This window comes from Prionailurus bengalensis, chromosome B4 (assembly GCF_016509475.1).
Source record: "Prionailurus bengalensis isolate Pbe53 chromosome B4, Fcat_Pben_1.1_paternal_pri, whole genome shotgun sequence".
Classification (NCBI taxonomy): Eukaryota; Metazoa; Chordata; class Mammalia; order Carnivora; family Felidae; genus Prionailurus; species Prionailurus bengalensis.
Genome location: NC_057358.1, coordinates 39634653 through 39657854, shown reverse-complemented (window position 1 = coordinate 39657854; position 23202 = coordinate 39634653). Strand labels below are relative to the sequence as shown.

Sequence of the window (23202 nt, the reverse complement as noted above, 5' to 3'; positions counted from 1 at the left end):
TAGAAACCTCCACAGTGAAAGGCACTGAGAGAATGCAAGGAAGGGAGCAATAAATCAGATAATTATGAGGAAGTATTCCTGGATAAAGTAGGTTTGGGGGGCCTTTATTTTTTTCCAGTTTTACGGAGAATGAACTGATATACAGCCCTGTGTAAGTTCAAGGCATATGGCATGATGGTTTGATGTCACAGTATATGTCTTTCTCTGTCTGACTTATTTCACTTTAGGATAATGCCTTTAGGGTCGATCCATGTTGGAGCAGATGGTAGGATTTCCTCATTTTTTATGGCTGAATAATATTCCTCTGTGTGTGTGTGTGTGTGTGTGTGTGTATGTATGTGTGTATATATATATATATGTGTGTGTGTGTGTGTGTGTATGTATATATATATATATATATATATACATATACACACTACAATCTATTTATCTGTTCATCCCCTAATGGACACTTAGGTTGTTCTCACGTCTCGGCTACTGTAAATAATGCTGCAATAAACATGAGAATGCAGATATCTTTTTGACTTAGTGTTTTCACTCCCCTTGAATATATATTAGCAGAAGTGGAATTGCTGGATTGTACAGTTGTTATTTTTAATTTTTTGAGGAATCTCCATGCTGCTTTCCATAGTGGCTGCACTGCTTTACAATCCCAACAGCAGTGCACAAGGGCTCACTTTTCTCCACATCCTCGCTAACACGTGTCATCTCCTGTCTTTTTGATGATGGTGATTATAACAGGTGTGAGGTCATAGCTTACTGTGGTTTTAATTTGCATTTCCCTGATGACTAGTAATGTTGAGTACCTTTTCATGTACCTGTTGGCCTTCCGTATATTTTCTTTGCCCATGTTTTAATTGGGTTATTTGTCGGTTTTTCCTACTGAGCAATAAACTATTTTGAGAAAGGTTTTAAAGAGGAGTAACAACAGATTTCCATGTGGAACATGTAACACATATAACAATGTAGAGATGGAAATGAATAAGCCCAGTGCAGGTAACAGAAGATTTACCTGGAACAGACTCTGAAACTGATGATGAATGAAAAATAAAGTTGATGATATATGCTGGAGGTAGAGGACTGTTCGTGTAGAACATTTTTTTTAAAAAGCGTACAGTTCAGACTTAATATAAAACTATTGAAAATCATCAAAAGTAATGACAAAAGGAGTGTTTGAGAAAAGATTTCTGAACTTTGGAAAGGTTAATAGTGATTTGTCAAACCTCTCACTATTTCTTTTTCATACACTCAAGTTCTTGATCCTCAAAGTTCCTGCATCAGTGCTTTACATCTTCTCCACCCAGTCTATATGTGCAAGGAGACTACGTGGCCTTAGCCCGAACGTCTGCCAGGCTGGGAAACACCACTTCCCATGGCAGATCGTACCCATTCCATCCAATAGTGAGCAAGTTCCACCACATGGGAGATCAGTGGCTGCTTCCCAGTAGCGTTGATCCCTATGTTCCTCTGGAATGACAAAGGACAAATCTAATCCCTCTTCTACACCTAAGTGTAGCAACGATATCTCTACTAAGTCTTCTCCAGGTTACACATCCTAGGTTCTGTTAACTATTCCTCATTTGGCAGAAGTGTAAAACTCCTTTGGATACATGTCAATTTTCAAGTGCCTTGAAACTCATTAGGGCAGTTTTAGAGCAAGTTACCTAATGTTAAGGGAGTAAGTAAAAAACAACTGAAAGGTCTAAAGTGCTGATAAACGTCACCTCCAATCAACAAACTGCTTACCAAGAGCACTAGTGCTTTGTAAACTTGGGGAAAGCTAAAAGAAACAAACAGAAATTGCTTTAGAAAATCTGTGTTTGGAGGAAAAAAAAGTCAATTCAAGCCCCAAGTTGGGCTCTGTATTGGGCATGAAGGAAGGAAGGAAGGAAGGAAGGAAGGAAGGAAGGAAGGAAGGAAAAAAAGAAGGAAGGAAGGAAGGAAGGAAGGAAGGAAGGAAGGAAGGAAGGAAGGAAAGGGAAGAAGGAAAGAAGGATGGAAGGAAAGAAAAAAAGAAGGAAGGAAGGAAGGAAGGAAGGAAGGAAGGAAGGAAGGAAGGAAAGGGAGGAAGGAAAGTAAATAAGTAAGTCTGTGTCTATTTTCTGCACCAGACCCTCAGTGGCACTCTGCCCAGAAACCATGGTTTTTCCCTATGCAAAAGCATGAAATTACACAAAAAGCCTAGCTTACTGAATAGCATCTGAAACCACACTAAAAAGGTTAAAACAAACCTAGCTTACTGAAAAGCGTCTGAAACCACGCGTCTGAAAGGTTAAAACAAACACTGCAGATCCGACACACAACAATAACTGTCATAGTAACAGCAAAACTTACAAAGCTGTTACCCGATGCCAGGCATTGTTCTATGTGCTTAGTAGGTATTGTCTTATTTAATACAATTTTTACTGTCAGATTACAGATGAGGAAACTCAGGCTCGGAGAGGTTAAGTGATTTGCCTGAAAAGCCAGCAAAGGAGAATGAAAAGCAGTCCAGTAAGGGAAGGGGGGGAAAAAAAAAGGAAATGGTAGGAGCCAAACGAAGAGAGTGATTGATAGAGGTAAGAGTTAACTGTCAAATGTTGAAAAGTGAAGTAGGATGGGGACAGAGGACCACAGATCTAGAAGATGTTGGTTCTGAATGGCCTTAATAAGAGCAATTTTATTGCAGTGGGGATGACAGTCTACTGGAGAGGGCAAGAGAGAATGAAAGGCAAGGGAGTGGGAAAAAGAGTATCGAGGATTCTTCTGAGGAGACATGGGGAAAAAAGGACTAGAGAAACATGAGGACAAGGAAGGATTTTTTTTTTAAATATGAGCTATTATAACATATTTATACGCTGATGGAAATGAGCTGGTAGAGGGGAAACATTAATGATTCATGGGAGGAAATGCACAGGTAATTGAGGATGGGATGGATTGCAAAGCAAAGGAACTAGCCTCAGATCAAAACAAAAGGAGCTCATCCACTTTAACAGGAAGGAAAGTTGCAAATTACTGCAGCTCAGCTATTAGATTTTTATGGTGGAGAAAAAGATTGTTCTTATCTAATTCCTTTTTATTTTTTTTTATTTGAGAGATAGAGAATAGGGGAAAGGTCCAGAGGGAAAGAGAGAGAATCCCAAGCAGGCTTCATGCTGAGTGTGAGCCCCAACATGAGGCTCAATCCCTTGACCCTGGGGTCATGACCTGAGCCAAGATGGAGAGTCAGATGCTCAACCGAATGAGCCACCCCATGCCCCTGACACTGCTGATTTCTAGGTTAAGTTGAGAATGAGAGAGAAGCACATGTTAGAAGTTTTAGGAGATTGGCAATGGTAAATAATCATTACAGAGAAAGGGAAAGCAAATTTCTTTGAAAAAATGTAGTACTGAAAATCTACTTGATGTTTGTATTCATGAATTTAAAATAAGTCAGTTTGGAGTTTTCCCTAGTTCAGTTCTCTACTGCTCAGGGGTAAGCAAGAAATATGTGGTAAGCTTGTTTTTTTTTGTTTTTTGTTTTGTTTTGTTTTGTTTTTTTTAATGCCACAGGCAGATGCACTGGGAAGTTGAGAATTTATAAAAGGGAATTTTTAAAATGATGAGTAAGGAAGGAAATGAGGACACTGGACAAAGGACAGTTAATAAATTGTGAAAAATGACTGCAGCCAAGGAATTAATAATGCCTCAAATGGTTGTTATGAGGATTAGAGTAATGTATATAAAGTATTTAGAACATTATCTAGCACATGTTAAGCTCTCTATGAGTAACAGATGCTTTCATTTGTTATTACTTCAAAATCCCTGAGGTGATATTACAGTAACCTCATCTAATTATTTGGGTTTTTTTTCCCCAAAAATTATGAACCAAGCACTATTCTAAACTGTAACTAGCACAGTAAAAAAGACAAAGTGCCTGGCCTCAGGGAGCTTACATTTTAGAGGGTTGACATGAAAATTAATAGATGAGTAAGTACCTGTCACAGTGTTTTGCACTAATAGGTGCTCAATAAGTAAATATAAGTTGTTTGGCTCCAGCCTATTTTCTTCCACATATTATGAACACCATTAGGAGAGTAATATCCTTTATTCATTATATTCCTTTGCTCAAAAACCTATATTGGTTTCTTACTGTAATATTTAAATTACTGTAATATTAAACCAATCTTTCCAAACACATTTGCTTGCACACTGCATTGGTTTGTTTATTTATTTATAAATTACATATACATTCTATGTAGTACCAATATGTTGTGTACATTATAAAACATACTAAAGCACTTAGAATAGTAGCTGGTATATAGTTTGAACTACAGAAATGTTAGCTATTGTTGTTATTATTACTAAATATGTTTCTTAAGTTCTGATACCATTTTTTTTGGATGTTTATTTATTTTGAGAGAGAGAGCATGCCTGGGAGCCAGGGAGGGGCAGAGAGAGATGGAGAGAGAATCCCAAGCAAGCTCTGCACTATCAGCATAGAGCCTGACACGGGGTTCAATCCCAAAAAACATGTGATCATAACCTGGGCCAAAATCAGAAGTCAGATGTTTAGTCAACTGGAGCCACCCAGGCATCCTGTGAAACCACTTTTTTGTATGCCACTGATTCCTCTTACAAAACCCACTTTGGAGACCACTGGTCTAAACTGCTGGACTTCCAAAGGCCTCCATTATTTAATCCCATCTAATGTATTCAACTTTCTTTTCTACTACTCCAGATCTATAGGTAGTCATTTCACTCCCTTCTAAGTACTTTGTGATTCCATTCTTGTGAATTCTTGTGATTCCACCTTGTCCTTGCCTATGCCCGTGCCAGGAAAATACCCAGCTTCTCTGGACTTTCCAGATTGTAACAACCCTAAAAAATCAGTGGAAGCTTTGCAATTCTCTACTGGTCTTCCAATCTAATTACTTCAAATGATACAATATTTCCCTTTTCTGATTTCCTATGGTACTTAATAGTCTCTCCACATTTCACCATATATAATGTATTACACAGTTCTGTTCTATAGTGTTTTGATTATGTTACACACTAGACTTGCCTCTCCAGAGTTTATGCAAAAGCTTATTTTACCAGAGACAATAAAGCATACTGGTTAAGAGCACAAGCAATGGCTTCAATTTAAAAGGGGTACGTTACAGTGAAAATGTTTATGGAAATATTTAGGATTGTGGATAGCAGACAGCAGATACTCAACCAATAGCAGTTATTATCATTCATGATCTACATTATGTCACACCAATGTAATACTTTGACAAGAACCAACAAATGTCTTGCAAAGAAGTCATGACTACAAAACCATCACTATAAATGATGTGAACCAATCACCTTCCCAGTAGTATGCAGAAGCCTTACCCAAGATGTAAAACTAAAAAAGTCCTCCAAATACTTCTGACTTGCTTCTCAGCCTAAACATCAGAACTACTTGTGTAGCTTTTTAAAATTTAAGGTGCAAGAAGCCGATCTCAAAAATTCGGATTTAATACCTCTGCAATGAGTCCCCATTTCTATTTTTTCTAAAAGCATTAAAAATTATTCTAACATGCAGCTAATTTTGAGAACAATATTTGGTAATGACTAGAATACACTACGAAAAAATACAACTTTTGGAGGCTGATTGGGTCAAATTTGTGAAAGGATGGAGGCAGAAGAATGATAATGAACCGTAACTGTATTTCCAATTTCCTTGCTTTTCTTGCCTCCTTTTGTGTCTGTAAGAGCAAATAAATACTGTATTCTCAAACTGAGGACCGTGACAGCAGATCCAATCAGAATAGAAGGAAAAATAAACAACGCTTAGACAAACACTAGATATCCTTTATTCTTCTTCCCTCTTCTTTCCATTAAACTCCTGACTGTTGGTTCTCTCTCCAGCATCCCTCGCTCCCCCAGACCTCAGTGCCTCGACCTAACACACTCTACATCCGCAGAAATGCCTCGGACTTAGAAAATGCTTTTATAAATGTTACTTTAACCGTTTCAGAAACTCCCTGACGTTGTGGTATTACCGCCACTGTAACAGGAAGAATCTCAACTTGAGAGAGATTAAGGGTTTGCACAAGATTATACAGTCAATCCATTAAGAACATTCTCTCACTATCTTTTTCCCCCCATCTTTTTCTGATTCTTCCCCCCACGGGGGCCCAAAAGGCCCGCTGCCGGTCACACACACTTGTCTCATAACCTCAAACCGTTCCAACTCTACCAGAACTCATTCTTTCGATCCTTTACAACCCCTCCCCCCCACGCCACGTTCTTCTTTTCCCTTCCCGTTGCTCATGTTCGCTCAGCACAGACCCCTTTCCAAGTGTACAATTTAATATGTGAGCCGGGGAGGGGAAAAGGAAAGCAGAAACTACAGGCAGTTCCGGACCTAGAAAAACCGAGGTGCCTTGGGAGTCGGCATGAACGCTGCAGCACGGCACCACTCCCAACACTTCGGATCCCCATCTCGGAATCCCGATAGGGAGCCCCTGCTCCCGGTGACACTTACGTGACATTGGCAGGGCTCGGACAACCCTAGGGTGGACGGCGGCCGCCATCTTCTCCCACAATCCCCCGCAACCGGCGCTCTGGCTACGGCTACTGAGCTGGGCCAAAAGTAATCTTCCACGCCTTGCTGCGCAGGCGCCAACGGGAAAAGAAGGGGCGGGTCAGAGATTAGGATAGGGTGTAAACTGGAGGGAACTGGGGAGAAGAGCAAGGTACAAGGGAGGGTACATGGAAAAGAGGGCAAAAAGGGGAAATAGAAAGTGAAGAATTTGGGGGTCAGAATCTCAGATCTGGAGCCGACCGTAAAGATAATCTCATTACCAAGGAATGTGAAGTTCAGAGTCTGCCAGTGACTGGCTCGAGGGCACACAAAATGGCACAACCCGAGCTGCCTGAGCCAAGCTTTCCTGACTCAGTTCAGTTCATTATTTCCTGAAAATGTCAGATAGAGAAGTTCTGGTGAGACTAGGGGAAAGTAGAGGCGCGGCCCCTGCGCTCGGGAAGTTCTCGAAGGAGAGAACCAGGGTCTAGAGGAGAAGTCAGAAAAGAAAGGAGTGAAGCAGGGACGAAGAGAAAGGGAGGAATTAAAATAGAAATGAGGTTGTGCACGTCGAACTCGTGCACATTCTCTCCCCGGAGACTTAGCTCTTGTTGTACCCTTTGCCTGGCAGGCTCACTTAGATGAAACTCCAGCTCAAGTTTCTGCTCGAAGAAAACTTCTCTGACACCCAAGGTGGTCATCACTCCATCAGTCTCTTCGTTGCTATTTTATATATGAAAGCACTTACCACCAACTGACATGTGAATCCAGGTATCCTTATCCTGGTGTATGATTCATGAGTGGACTTAAGGAAGTCTGTGAACCTCCTGAAATATTAAGTAAAATCTAGTGGGTACGTATGCCACTGCACATTTTTCTAGAAGGAAATTCAAGATGACTCTAGAACAGTGGTTCTTAATTTTTTTTTTTAACTGTGGACCAATTTGAGAATCTGCACTGTTTTAGAAAGAGGTATCTAGACTCCAAGGAGATTCCAGAAAGATTAAGTACTTGGCTTTTTTAACTAGTCTATTTTGGTCGTTCAAGATCTCGGAGTAGGAGACAGCAAACTGCTGTGAAACATCTGCCTTGGGCTTATCAGAAAACAAACTAGTTGGGGGATCTTTCTAGATTGGTAATTCTTTCAGTGTTTTGGGGTTTTGTTTGTTTTTTGATGAGTGTGTGTGTGTGTGTGTGTGTGTGTGTGTGTTTAGGAAGAAAGCAGTGCGAGTTGCTTGGATGGACAAAAGTCCCATAATGAGCAGAGGTTATTAGGCTTGTAAAATTGGTTGTGAAATTCAATCTACCAAATTGAATTGCAAGAGGAAAGAAACTTTTGAAGAAAATCAGAGAAGTTTAAAAATGCTACACAGTCTTAAATCTCTTGGCCTCGTCCAGTTTTCACCCAGCGCTTAAAATTTTCTGATATTTGATTCTGGGGTCAATATGATTATAAAAAAACTGGTTCTGAAAAGTTGACAGACCCCATTATCATCACCATCCTCCTAACACCTGTGTAACATGCCAAGTATGGTATTTTACATTTCCAAGTCAAACACTGATTGATGTTCTCAATACTAGTTTCAAGGTGGCATACTGTTCAAAAAGCACTGACTTAAAACTCGGAATGTTAGATCCCAGTTCTAGCTTTACCAGTTAATAGTTGTGACCTGGGCAAGTTTCTACACCTGTCAAACAGGGGAAGTAATACCTGCCCTATTACCTCAAAAGGTTATTGTGAGGATCAGATGACATAATGGGTGTGACGGTGCTTTCTCAACTGCAGAATACTGTATGCATGTAAATGAAGTTCTATTTAAATACCACTGAAGTATCAAAATCCTAGACTGTTAGAACTTGAAGGGATGTAAGACATGAGTAAGCCCAATTTCTTTATTTTAAAGATGAAAAAACTGAGGCAGTATAAAAAAATCATCAACAGATAAATAACCTTGTTGAAGAAAGCCTGTAACAAACAAGTCAGTCACTTTTGAATTTGTTAACAGTTGTAAACTTTATCTTGTGACCTTGATCAAGATTCTTGTTTCATAGAAACTACATATCAGTCTTATATGGAGTCATTAATTGAGAGTACCTAGGATAACATTTCTAAAGGGGATGTACTAAAAATAAAGTCCTCCTCAAGGAAAGAAATTGCCAATCAAATGCCTCTTGGTCTGATTTATCCCAGCTCATTCTCAGGTCAAGGCATTGTAGAGAAAGGATTAGTGCTATTGTATCTGACCATCAAAACCAAAATTATAACCCTGAAATGGTCAGTTTGGGCAAAATATCTGCAAATGTATTATTATTATTACAAAAGGTAAGATGCTTATAACAGAGTCAAGGCTGAGTCCACAAAATGAAATGATTCCATGGGCTTTGTATAAAAAAAATTAGCAGATGCTCAGTTTTATTTCTTCTCTGTACCCATCTGAATTTGTTTGTACATAACACTGTTGTTTTAAGTGCAACCCATTGGTAAAATTCCCCGTCCTGTATTCCCTTCCTAAATTAGATACTTAAAGGAGAAAAATAATTGGAAGCAAGCCAGCCCAGTCCTTCCAAACTAAGCATCAGAGCCTTGAAGTGTATCTTCACCTATCCCCCTTGTCCTTTGACAACTCAGTTTCTGGTAGCTTCACTACTGTTGCTATAGAGACAATGATATCACCAGTTGTGATTCTGATGTCACTCTTCAGTCCCAACAAGGGGGAGGTACATGGAAGGCTGGGGGAGGAAACAAGATCTTGAGCTGAGCAAGAACATCCCAGCATCTTCACTGGGCATCACTGGAGTCTTCTGTGGTTCACTATTCCAGTGCTACAGAGGTAAGAAATTCCACTGGACTGATAAAACAGCCCATTTTCTGAGCCTCTGTGGTTAAAAAGGAGAATTCAGTGACAAGCGATGGTTAACTTTTAGTATTCAACCCAGCCTCCTTCTTTGCACAGTTTTAATTTTTGCATCAGTTTTCTGGGAATAAATAAGCCTCTCACTCAGTAGCATTACAGCTAAAGCTACCATCTTTACTGCTGAAATTTTTATTTTGTTGCAGATTTGACCAGATCTCCTTGGCCATCTTTTTGGGATCATGAGGGGCTCTTACTCCCTGCTTCCCAATTTGACAATGAGACTGGAAGCTTGACTACCTGCTGACTTATTTTCATTGTGTAGCTATTCCAAAAGTTTTTTGTTTTTTGTTTTTTAACCCCAGTGCTCTAATAGCAAAATCAGACTGGTGTAGCTCTGAGTCCCGAATCTCCTCTACTTTCATTCTCTCTCTACTATTATTTCTGAAGCCTTAGCTAGACAATATGTAGCCATGTGGAGGAAGTGTCTGTACTTTATGGTGCAATAGAGGAAGAAACTAAGGGAAAATGAAAGTGGAGGAGATTCACAGAGAAGCTTAACACTGAATGGTATCACCAAGGGAAAAAGACGCACACACACACACACACACACACACACACACACACACTTCTTATCCTTAAACAAAATCAATTGTAACTGATGTCAACAATAACCAAATTTATTGAGTGTGTACAATGCTCCAGGCACTTAGAGGAAGGCAGCAAGACAGAAAAACAGAATATATATAATTGAATATATTCCTTTTTAAAACTAGTTACGAAACTTGGTTGAATGAACTTTAAAACCTAATATGATATGTATCAGCCCTGCTTCATATATGTTGTCTGTAGTTTGGGCTTTTCTGTTACTTTAAGAACCATGAGTAAACAGGAGCCTCTTGCTTATGATGGATACAGAAGAAAACAGTCTTGAGATAGAGTTATGGTCTGGAGTACAGCAACCATAACCAAACCCCTGTGTTATGCCCTCTCTGGCTGGTATTCATGATTTGCACTCCTTCTCAATTAGTATTGAGGCAGCAATCACATTGGCACTTTTAAGAAAAATCCCTTCTATTGGCTGCAGGATCCCTCTATTGGCCATAGAAAAATTTCACAGCTTGCAGGATGCTAACCTGTATTATTTAAAGTAGTATGTCCATTGTTTTTAACACTCCCTTTCTGAGCCTCAGTTTCCTAATCTGTAAAATGAGGTTGTTAGAATGGTTTCTAGGGTCCATTTGTCTATACATTGTATACAGTTATCTATCTTTCCTCATCAAATTTAATAGATAATACAAAGCATTTGTTTTGTCTTTTACATCCTACCCTAACTCCAGGGTATTGTTCACCAACTTTAAGCATAAGAAATTTATGACACCATTCATTGGCTCCATTAAATTCTAGAGTTTCCTTCCCTCTTTTCCATCTTATTATGAAAAATATATACAGATTTAGAAGTCTGAATATTACCATCAAAAGATATTTAAGTACCATATATATTATTATATACATAGTACTATATATATAGTAATACTATACATATATATACACTATACATATATATAGTACTGTGTATATAGTAATATAATGTACTTATTGTATATGTATACTATGCATATGTGTATACTATGTATATATGTATGCATATACATGTATATATGTATACTATGTATATAGTAATATATTTAGTACTATATATATAGTCTAAAGGTCCATGGATGCAGATAAACACGCAAGAAGACATAGAAAACACAATAAAAAATGCTAGTACATCTAGGTGGAAGTGTTTGCTGGATACATGTGACTAAAATATGTTCTTTCTGTTTGTGAAAGAAGTTCAAGAGCACTTTTGAAGTGCTGATTTATTTGTATTATTGGGATAGGAGAGTCTGTTAATAAACCACTATATATATATATACACATATATATGTGTAAATATATATACATATATATGTGTAAATATATATATGAAGAGAGAGAGGGAGAGAGAGTTATTCTCAGATTCTCCTATTAAAGAAAAAACAGTTGACACTATCTGGAATTAGAAATGGGCACTATTCACATATTCATTCTTTCAGCAGACAATTATTAAGCACCAACTTTAATACACTAGTTATGAGGGATACCAAGATGAGTAAGAAAATGCATCTGCCCTTAGAAAGCCATCTAATAAAGGAGATGAACTATATGTGAGCAATTAAAAAACTAGATGGGATGTAAAGGTTGAAGCAAAATATGACGTAAACCTTGATGGAGGACCAATCACATTGAATTAGGTATTTAGGAAATATTTCATAGATGGGGTAAGCTTTGTCCTGAACTATCAGGCAAGGGTGGTATTTAGAGACACATCACTAGGAGGTTGGGTGGATATTCCAGTATGAGAGTACAATGCCCTAATGTCTTAAAGTACAGTGCCCTGATGTCCTAATTTAAATGTCTTATAAGAGGTAGTGTAAGGAAGATCATTGATCTGGAAGTTATATCTAACTAACTATAAATCCCCTTTACAACATGAAGATGTATATTTCTCTTAAGTCCTCAAAAGAATATTTACAGAGTGTTTTGAGATCCATGAATTAATTCAGGGCACTTATTCTTCATTCTAGCTATTTATTTTTTGACTTACTAATCAAGCAAGTTTGAGATTAACCTAAAAACTTTTAGTTTTGTCATTGTTATTTAAGGCTATAAATCACTGATTTGGAAGTGGAGAATAATAATAGTCATTTCAGGAACTGTTGGCCAAAAGATAGAACCTTTTTTTGTCATCTGGGAACCATCAGACTGCACCCAGAATAAGATCTGGACTTGAAATTTGAATGTCATTTTGTGCTCATGACTTGTGTGCTACATGTGAAAAATAATGTGTAAGTCAAAATCATTATTTGGTAATAAGGGCAATTGGGTTCATATGTAAAATTAGTCATTTTTATCTGTGTCTTTCCATTGCAGATCCCTTATATTTCATGGCAGGAGGGGTGGGTAAATTTAGGGATAGTGAAGACAACAAATTAATCAAGAGCTTTCCTCGTATCTCAGAACCTGTCATCAGTAAGAGTAAGTGATCACATAATTTCCTTGCTTTTGCACTTAATTTTCACTCTTACTTTTTAATTGTGATATATAGCTTAAATAAGTTAGGAGATCCTGTTGAGTTTGTCATTTTCTATTAGAAGCAATTCATTAGGATGAAATATCAACTGGAGATTGAGAGGTAAGCTATTGACTCTCACTTGTTCTGTCAACAGTCCAGAGCAACCTGTTTCTAAGTCTTCTCATTATTTGTCCAAGTAATAGTAATATCCATTCCTTTATTCGTGGTAATGACTCAAGCATAAGGATATTAGCATATAATAGCTGCTGAGAGACCATACTAGGCTTAACTTCATAGACTTTAAAAACTCCCTTGTTAGGGTTAAAAGAAAACTATTAAAATGAGATACCAAAGAACTTTAGGAAATTGTAGAAATTTTTAATGAAAAGAATAAATATTTATCTTTCTGGAGCTGGCCAGTCTTTCTCAGAGAGAATCTCTCCAGATAAACCCAGGCCCAGGGATTCTCATTCTTATGCAGATGTATATTAGAATCATCCAGCGAGCTTTTACAAAATTCAATGTCTAAGTTTCCCCACCCCAAAACCATTGAAATAAGATTTTTGGGGGTTGCCTGGGTGGCTCAGTCAGTTGAGCATCCGACTTTGGCTCAGGTCATTATCTCACGGTTTGTGGGTTCAAGCCCCTCATCAGGTTCTCTGATGTCAGTGCAGGGCCCGCTTTGGATCCTCCTCTCTCTCTGCCCCTCCCCTGCTTGTGTTCTCTCTCTCAAAAATAAATAAACATTTTAAAAATGTTTCTTAAAAAAGGAAATAAGATTCTTTGGAAGGTAGTATCTGAGTCAGTATCTTTAAACAGCTCTCTGGGTGATTCTAAGGTCTAATCAGGATGGAGAACCCATTGCTTACCCAAGGAATCTATTGTATTACAGTGTCAGGAAGAGTAAGAGAAACTGTGTCCCTAACTCAGGAATCTGAATTAGTGATTGGGGTATGAAAATACGTACAAATCCTTGTGGGAACAAAGGACAAGTAGCTCTTAAAAGGTCTTCTGTTTTATTATTTATTTATTATTTATATGAGAGAGAGAGAGAGAGAGAGAGAGAGAGAGAGAGAGAGAGAATGAGCTGGGGAGGGGCGGGGGGAGGGGGGACAGAGGATCTGAAGCAGGCTCCAGGCTCTGAGCTATCAGCAGAGAGCCCGATGCAGAGCTCGAACTCCTCAACCACGAGATCATAACCTGAGCAGAAGTTGGACGCTTAACCAACTGAGCCACCCAGGGACCCCTATTTTCTTTTTAATAATTACCCATAATATTCTCTATGACAAGAATAATAAATCCATTTATAAGTAAGCTTAAGTCATGTGTGTAATCTGTATTTTATTTGTGTTGGTTTAATTTTGAGGGAAGATGTCAACCCCCACCACTGCCCAAAGTCCTTTAAAACAAATATTTCCAATTAACCAGCTATTCAACCCCTAATAATGCTTATTTCAAGCAAATTTTTATAAAATGTAATTTCACTGTAAAAAAAATTAGGATGAGCTTTTGGACTTTACTGTAACAGTTTAAAACAACTTATAACAATTTTAAATACTTGCTTTGTTTTGTGCAAATCAAATATGAATCTGTATATCTGCTTAATAAAAATTTTTAGGCACATTAGAGAGGAAATATTGGCTTATTCTACCTTATTGAGAAGTATAGATGTAAGCAAAGTTTGTAGTGAAAGCAGGGAACTTCAGTATGGAAGCCTGGTAATGGAAATCTGGCATGGAAAAAGAGGTCAAAGAGAAGCTTCTCATACTTGTAGATTAGCAGTGGACAAATATTATGATAATTGGCCATATTTTTGAAGACTATCAAATAAGATGCAATGGTATGGAAAGTGGACAAGACTACAGCAAGGAATATAAGAATAAGGGCTATTACACTAAATTTTGAGGTGAGCCAAAAGCAAGTATAAGCAATTCTTTCATGACAAGTGGCAACAAATGAAAGAAGACAGTGGTAGCAGCTAGATGGAGGCTTGTGGTGGGAGAAAACAACTAAAATGATTATCAGCTTTCTGGTTTAGATGACTAGCTAGATGGCAGTGCCATTATTGAGATTAGGGAGTAGAGCAAAGTATTGGGAGAGCTATAGTACAGTCAGTATCAGCAAGGGCATCCACGCAAAGGCCCATTGGATGGTGCATGTGGTATCTCTTTTCTCTTGGCCTCAAGAATATTGGCTGACCCATGGAGACTAAGAATTCCCCTAGGATCCTTGGCTACTTGGAGGAGGGATTGGTCTTAAGGAGGATCTACTAGACTTATTGTTAATGTAAGTTAAGCTAGTGCTCTAGAAATTAATGAAAATTAAGCATATATTACTTTAAAAATAAGCTGGTGGGCAAAAAAAAAAGTTGGTGGGACAACAACAGGCAGAAAGACACAAATTAATTCTATTTTGATCACATTGAGTTTTGAGTGTCTACTGAAAATCCAGGATGTGGAAAGGTTATCAAGCAAGAACACATAGAGCAGAACACATGGCTACATAGGTTCATTATGAACAAATCTGTATTAAGCACATCTACATATACCAAGCACCAGCTTCCGTACTAGAGACACATATATTTAAGAAATCTTCCTGCAGATGACAGCTGAGGATGAAGAGATCCAGAGTTCGGTGGGTTGAAGTAGCTTTTGGGATAGGTCTCTCTATTGAAAGGATTGCTCCTGTTTTCCACACCTCAGCCATTTGCCTATTTCTCTTTATGTTCATGTAGCCTGTCCCTTTGATGACCCTTTCTCATTTTTTTTCTACTTCCAGATGTCGGATAGGGTTGACTGGCTACAAAGTCAAAATGGAGTATGCAAAGTTGATGTTTATACTCCTGGAGATAGCCAAGCCCAAGACTGGAAAATGGTAAGGGTCAACCACTTTTTATAGATACTAAATTAGGAATAAGTGGAGTACTATTAAGAGTAGCCTTACTCTCTCTACCACCACTACCCCACCTCTTATTTTCAACGGTGAAATTCTTGGGGAAAAATGTGAATTCCTCTAGAACAAAAAGTTACCATCCATATTGTTTTGGGGGTAAATTCTATAATATGGTAATTTCATAGAAGAAATATAGTATAATTAATGCAAAACATATATTACAGCTGTAAAATTTTGTTAGTTTTTAAACAGAAAGGGATTGGATTTCAAACAGAAATGTCTCAAAAGTTCACAAACTATTTTCCGAAATGTAGAACACCTCAAAACTCTCAAAAGCATAAATTCTCATCTAAGTAACATTATCATTCTGCCTTCATCAGCCAACAAACATTTATTAAGTACTTAGTGTCAGGCACTATAAATCAGGGTTTAGTTAGAAGATGGAAACCATATCAAGTAATTTGATATTAAAAAATTTAGTGAGGGGTTCCTGGGTGCTCAGTTGGTTGAGCATCTGACTTCGGCTCAGGTTGTGATCTTGCTGTCAGCACAGAGCCTGCTTCAGATCCTCCATTTCTCTCTCTCTCTGCCCCTCACCTCCCAAAATAAATAAACATTAATTTTTTTTAATTTAATGAAAGGCAATTAACTAAGTTAACCACTAAAAGTTGTAAAAGAAAACTGTAAGAGTTCCAGAAGTAGCACGTGTAGAGAGAAACCACTACCCCTAGGCTGAAAGAGAGTGAACAGGAAGAGACTAAGAACTCACGGAAGCTCCTTCTCCTTCAACCAAGGCAGCTTCAGATTTCTTTGGACAGAGTGTGGCTGCCACAGGAGCACTAGCCTGCTGGTGCAGAATACATTTGCCAGAAGGTGCAAGTGGTCCAGAAGTTCAGTGTCTCTCCAGTGCCCTCTACTAACAAAGCCAGTTGCCAAAGAAAAAATGGTAAAAGGGGTCCAATTCCAGTGTCACAGAGCAAGGCAAAGGATGGTAGACTTGGAGTTGAGAGACAATGTGGATAACTGGCACAGACTCTGTGCTTAGTCCTAGGGTCAGAGATATAAAAACAGGTTAGACAGAATTCTTTTTCTTAATTTAAGGGTTTCATAATCTAATGGAATCACTATGGTGATTCTCATCCTTAGTATTAATATTTATCAAACACCTATTTGCATGTAATGTTGCATGACCCATCTATTTATTCAAAATCTATTTGGTCTATCTTATATAGCCTAAGAGAGAAAACACTAACAAATATGCACAAAACATTAAGACATATAGATAATGAATATCCAATTACTATAGAGTAAGTGCCAATCAAAACTGCTTCTATTAGATCTTTTCTTTACCTTTGCTCTTTCCTGTAGAAAAACAAAAGATACATCAATTTTAATACTAAATCAAATTTTAAAAAGTCACAATTTATCATTAAGGAAGGAACACTCTGGGGTATGCAACAATAAATAAATAAAAACAGTTTCTGCCCTCATAGACCTTGCCATTAATTTGGGGAAATAAAAACTATACATGTGAAATATAAATATAATATAAAAGTTCTAAATAACCAGTAGACCCTAATTAGATATAAATAACCAGTAGACCCAAATTATCCATTTGCCAAATGGATTTTCTGGCAGTAATTGCTATAGGTTTTTAAAGAATAGATCCAAGTCGGAGGTTGTCAAGGAAAATTTCATAAAATATGCTTAGCAGAGCTAGAGGTGAAGAAGAATAGAATGGGAGCTATATATGTTAACTTCAAACTAAAGTACTGGAGCAGAAGATGGCTGAGGAGAGAAAGTTAAAACCCTTAACCCTTTTTATGTTCTCTTTCATGGATGTGAAAATTTTCCCTGGCTTTGATTAAGAAAGACTCAGAGGGGCGCCTGGGTGGCTTAGTCGGTTAAGCGGCCGACTTCGGCTCAGGTCATAATCTCCCACTCCATGAGTTCGAGCCCCGCATCGGGCTCTGTGCTGACAGCTCAGAGCCTGGAGCCTGTTTCAGATTCTGTGTCTCCCTCTCTCTGGCCCTCCCCCGTTCATGCTCTGTCTCTCTCTGTCTCAAAAATAAATAAACGTTAAAAAAAAAAAAAAGAAAAAAAGAAAGACTCAGAAATGAGACACCTGGGTGTCTCAGTTGGTTAAGCATTTGACTTTGGCTTAGGTCATGATCTCACAGTTTGTGAGTTCAAGCCCTGCATTGGGCTTTGTGCTAACAGCTCAAAAGCCAGGAGCCTGTTTCAGATTCTGTGTCTCCCTCTCTTTTTGCCTTTCCCCTGCTCTCTCTCTCTCTCTCTTGCACGCGCTCTCTCTCTCTCTCAAATGTAAATAAATCTTTAAAAAAATTTTTTTAAAAGAAAGACTCAGAAATAATTTGGCCTCTACCTTCCCACCTGTTCATGATACTACTGTATAAGAAGAGAAAGGATTAAAGGTTGCAAGAGGGCAATGGGGTTTGGAAGATATAAATGTTTGATTGTAGACTTCATTGATAGAAAAAGTCATGTGATTAGTCTTTCAGTCAGTTATTATGGCCTCATCAACCACTTATGCAAAGTTCTGGATAGAGTGGAATAATAGATATAAGGTGCACACTTTTTAGGTTTAAAAATGTAAATAGGCAATAAAAACCTATAAACACAGCCAGCTAACAGTTCTTTATACTCTATCATAAAGTTGTATGCTATGCTATAATTTTTTCAATGTTCTGTGAAAAGAATTGAAAAAGATAAGAGAAATAAACTCTACATCTGCATTATAAGACTTCCCTGTACATGTTACAGCCCAATTATGGAACATGTCTATTTGCAGATAGTGTGCCTATCTTCAAATAAGTAGGTAATATTGAAGGATAATTTTCAAAAGGTAAAATCAGGACTCCCAATCAGATATTAAAATGAACACATGTTAAAGATTTTATTTAACTCATTAATGAGGAAATTGGTGAGGTGTTACAACCAGTTCAAAGGAGAATAAAAAAAAGATGTATTATAGATCAGAAATATTGAAATGAATGGCAAAACTGGCCTCTTCCACAGTGCAGAAGGGAAATCAGCTGAACCTCCACTAGACAGAATTTGTGTCCACAGACATGTAGAATTATTCTGCATTGTCGTTCAACTACCTACAGCTCACAGTTGTAAAATAGCTCCCATAGAATCAGAATCAGATTATGTGGAGGGCTGTAAACAATGCTTAGTCTATAAACTATGGACTATAGGGAATGCATCATTTTCTACTGGAGGACAAATTTTTTTACCTTAGTTGCCTACATTTTGATAAATCTCAAAATAAGGTAACTTTTGATCACAAAACAAGGCTAATTTCACCAGATTTGGTCTGATTATTTACATAGGTATAGCAACCAGATAGGCCTTAAGTTTGCTTTACTGGAAGTTTTCATAAGGAATCTAAGGTTGGACTTTTAAAGGCCTCCATCATTTGATATCCTGAGACTAGGAAGTCGAGACTAACAAACTCTTCCTACCAGGTTTCACCTGTAGTTCCTAGAAAAACTCGTCTGTACACAGCTGGATTTCCGTGAAACCATTGTTCATAAAAATAGTTAAGTGATACTAATAAAAATCTTTAGGCCAAGTACTTTCCATTTTTTTCTATCACACACACACACACACACACACACACACACAAAATGTGGGGAGGGGTAGGTTTATAATTGTGAACTGTTACACACAAGCTAAAGTGCAGACTAGCCGAACTCATGAACACACATAAGACAACTTTCACAGCCATTTACATCCCTCACATAACCAAATGGCAGAAGTAGACACATTAACAGACCCAAAGATATAGCCTCTCTATCATAATAAAAAATAAGAAACAAAAGCATACAAACTATTTTTATGGTTGGGGGGGATCGTCTGAAGATGGCGGCATAGGAGGATGCTGGGCTCACCGCGCGTCCTGCTGATCACTTAGATTCCACCTACACCTGCCTAAATAACCCAGAAAACCACCAGAGGATTAGCAGAAAGGAGTCTCCGGAGCCAAGCGCAGACGAGAGGCCCGCGGAAGAGGGTAGGAAGGGTGGTGCGCACTCCACGGACTGGCGGGAGGGAGCCAGGACGGAGGGGCAGCCTGCCGGCCAAGCAGAGCCCCCGAGTCTGGCTTGCAAAAGCGGAGGGGCCGGACGGAGTGTGTTCCAACAGCAAGCGGGACTTAGCATCTAGGAGGTCATAAGTTAACAGCTCTGCTCAGAAAGCGGGAAGGCTGAAGGACAAAGGGAGGGAAAGTTGCTGAGCCCCGGGACAACAGAACTCAGTTTGGCAGGGAACAAAGGCACTCACCAGCGCCATCTCCCTCGCCCATCCCCAAGCCAAAATCCCAAAGGGAACCAGTTCCTGCCAGGGAACTTGCTTGCTCCCCGCAAACACCCAACGCTGGGCTTCTGTGGAGCCACCCCTCCGGCAGCGGGTCTGACTCCCTCCCGCTGCCACAGGGCCACTCCTGAAGTGGATCACCTAGGGAGAAGCGAGCTAAGCCTGCCCCTCCTGCCCCCGTGCACCTTGCCTACCCACCCCAGCTAATACGCCAGATCCCCAGCACCACAAGCCTGGCAGTGTGCAAGTAGCCCAGACGGGCCATGCCACCCCACAGTGAATCCCACCCCTAGGAGACGGGAAGAGAAGGCACACACCAGTCTGACTGTGGCCCCAGCGGTGGGCTGGGGGCAGACATCAGGTCTGACTGCGGCCCTGCCCACCAACTCCAGTTATACACCACATCACAGGGGAAGTGCCCTGCAGGTTTGCACCACTCCAGGGACTATCCAAAATGACCAAACGGAAGAATTCCCCGCAAAAGAATCTCCAGGAAATAACAGCTAATGAACTGATCAAAAAGGATTAAACAATATAACAGAAAGTGAATTTAGAATAATAGTCATAAAATTAATCACTGGGCTTGAAAACAGTATAGAGGACAGCAGAGAATCTCTTGCTACAGAGATCAAGGGACTAAGGAACAGTCAGGAGGAGCTGAAAAACGCTTTAAACGACATGCAAAATAAAATGGAAACGACCACGGCTCGGATTGAAGAGGCAGAGGAGAGAATAGGTGAACTAGAAGATAAAATTATGGAAAAAGAGGAAGCTGAGAAAAAGAGAGATAAAAAAATCCAGGAGTATGAGGGGAAAATTAGAGAACTAAGTGATACACTAAAAAGAAATAATATACGCATAATTGGTATCCCAGAGGAGGAAGAGAGAGGGAAAGGTGCTGAAGGTGTACTTGAAGAAATAATAGCTGAGAACTTCCCTGAACTGGGGAAGGAAAAAGGCATTGAAATCCAAGAGGCACAGAGAACTCCCTTCAGATGTAACTTGAATCGATCTTCTGCATGACATATCATAGTGAAACTGGCAAAATACAAGGATAAAGAGAAAATTCTGAAAGCAGCAAGGGATAAACGTGCCCTAACATATAAAGGGAGACCTATAAGACTCGTGACTGATCTCTCTTTTGAAACTTGGCAGGCCAGAAAGGCATGGCAGGAGATCTTCAATGGGATAAACAGGAAAAATATGCAGCCGAGAATCCTTTATCCAGCAAGTCTGTCATTTAGAATAGAAGGAGAGAGAAAGGTCTTCCCAAACAAAAACTGAAGGAATTCGTCACCACTAAACCAGCCCTACAAGAGATCCTAAGGGGATTCCTGTGAGACAAAGTATCAGAGACATCGCTACAAGCATAAAACATACAGACATCACAATGACTCTAAACCCTTATCTTTCTATAATAACACTGAATGTAAATGGACTAAATGCACCAACCAAAAGACATAGAGTATCAGAATGGATAAAAAAACAAGACCCATCTATTTGCTGTCTACAAGAGACTCATTTTAGACCTGAGGACACCTTTAGATTGAGAGTGAGGGGATGGAGAACTATTTATCATGCTACTGGAAGCCAAAAGAAAGCTGGAGTAGCCATACTTATATCAGACAAACTAGACTTTAAATTAAAGGCTGTAACAAGAGATGAAGAAGGGCATTATATAATAATTACAGGGTCTATCCATCAGGAAGAGCTAACAGTTATAAATGTCTATGCGCTGAATACAGGAGCCCCCAAATATATAAAACAATTACTCATAAACATAACCTTATTGATAAGAATGTGGTAATTGCAGGGGACTTTAACACTCCACTTACAGAAATGGATAGATCATCTAGACACACGGTCAATAAAGAAACAAGGGCCCTGAATGATACATTGGATCAAATGGACTTGACAGATATATTTAGAACTCTGCATCCCAAAGCAACAGAATATACTTTCTTCTCGAGTGCACATGGAACATTCTCCAAGATAGATCATATACTGGGTCACAAAACAGCCCTTCATAAGTATACAAGAATTGAAATTTTACCATGCATACTTTCAGACCACAATGCTATATGAAGCTTGAAATCAACCACAGGAAAAAGTCTGGAAAACCTCCAAAAGCATGGAGGTTAAAGAACACCCTACTAAAGAATGAGTGGGTCAACCAGGCAATTAGAGAAGAAATCAAAAAATATATGGAAACAAACAAAAATGAAAATACAACAGTCCAAACGCTTTGGGATGCAGCGAAGGCAATTTTGAGAGGAAAATACATTGCAATCCAGGCCTATCTCAAGAAACAAGAAAAATCCCAAATACAAAGTCTAACAGCACACCTAAAGGAAATAGAAGCAGAACAGCAAAGGCAGCCTAAACCCAGCAGAAGAAGAGAAATAATAAAGATCAGAGCAGAAATAAACAATATAGAATCTAAAAAAACTGTAGAGCAGATAAACGAAACCAAGAGTTGGTTTTTTGAAAAAAATAAACAAATTGACAAACCTCTAGCCAGACTTCTCAAAAAGAAAAGGGAGATGACCCAAATAGATAAAATCATGAATGAAAATGGAATTATTACAACCAATCCCTCAGAGATACAAACAATTATCAGGGAATACTATGAAAAATTATATGCCAACAAATTGGACAACCTGGAAGAAATGGACAAATTCCTAAACACCCACACTCTTCCAAAACTCAATCAGGAGGAAATAGAAAGCTTGAACAGACCCATAACCAGCGAAGAAATTGAATCGGCTATCAAAAATCACCCAACAAATAAGAGTCCAGGACCAGATGGCTTCCCAGGGGAGTTCTACCAGACGTTTAAAGCAGAAATAATACCTATCCTTCTCAAGCTATTCCAAGAAATAGAAAGGGAAGGAAAACTTCCAGACTCATTCTATGAAGCCAGTATTACTTTGATTCCTAAACCAGACAGAGACCCAGTAAAAAAAGAGAACTACAGGCCAATATCCCTGATGAATATGGATGCAAAAATTCTCAATAAGATACTAGCAAATCGAATTCAACAGCATATAAAAAGAATTATTCACCATGATCAAGTGGGATTCATTCCTGGGATGCAGGGCTGGTTCAACATTCACAAGTCAATCAACGTGATACATCACATTAATAAAAGAAAAGATAAGAATCATATGATCCTGTCAATTGATGCAGAAAAGGCCTTTGACAAAATTCAGCACCCTTTCTTAATAAAAACCCTTGAGAAAGTCGGGATAGAAGGAACATACTTAAACATCATAAAAGCCGTTTATGAAAAGCCCACAGCTAACATCATACTCAACGGGGAAAAACTGAGAGCTTTTTCCCTGAGATCAGGAACACGACAGGGATGTCCACTCTCACCGCTGTTGTTTAACATAGTGTTGGAAGTTCTAGCATCAGCAATCAGACAACAAAAGGAAATAAAAGGCATCAAAATTGGCAAAGATGAAGTCAAGCTTTCACTTTTTGCAGATGACATGATATTA

General features: G+C 38.8%; 2 protein-coding genes across 6 annotated transcripts in view; one reads left to right on the top strand and one right to left on the bottom strand.

The window, feature by feature from the left end:
• The window catches only part of NDUFA9 (NADH:ubiquinone oxidoreductase subunit A9), a 37413-nt gene extending 30801 nt beyond the window's left edge, over positions 1 to 6612 (bottom strand). Inside the window, exon 1 of the mRNA XM_043564191.1 lies at positions 6476 to 6612. Coding sequence (XP_043420126.1) covers positions 6476 to 6524 — 49 coding nt within the window. The 5' untranslated portion in view covers positions 6525 to 6612. The remainder of the gene's footprint in view (positions 1 to 6475) is intronic.
• The window catches only part of AKAP3 (A-kinase anchoring protein 3), a 48637-nt gene continuing 32045 nt past the window's right edge, over positions 6611 to 23202 (top strand). For 2 of the 5 annotated variants that reach the window (XM_043564186.1, XM_043564183.1), the window contains exons 1-5: positions 6611 to 6686; positions 7146 to 7367; positions 9217 to 9345; positions 12325 to 12429; positions 15245 to 15340. In XM_043564186.1, the coding sequence (XP_043420121.1) occupies positions 15245 to 15340 (96 nt within the window). In that variant the 5' untranslated portion in view covers positions 6611 to 6686; positions 7146 to 7367; positions 9217 to 9345; positions 12325 to 12429. Of the gene's footprint in view, positions 6687 to 6712; positions 7368 to 9216; positions 9346 to 12324; positions 12430 to 15244; positions 15341 to 23202 lie in introns of those variants that run through there. The other 3 variants (XM_043564182.1, XM_043564185.1, XM_043564184.1) reach the window with 3 other exon arrangements.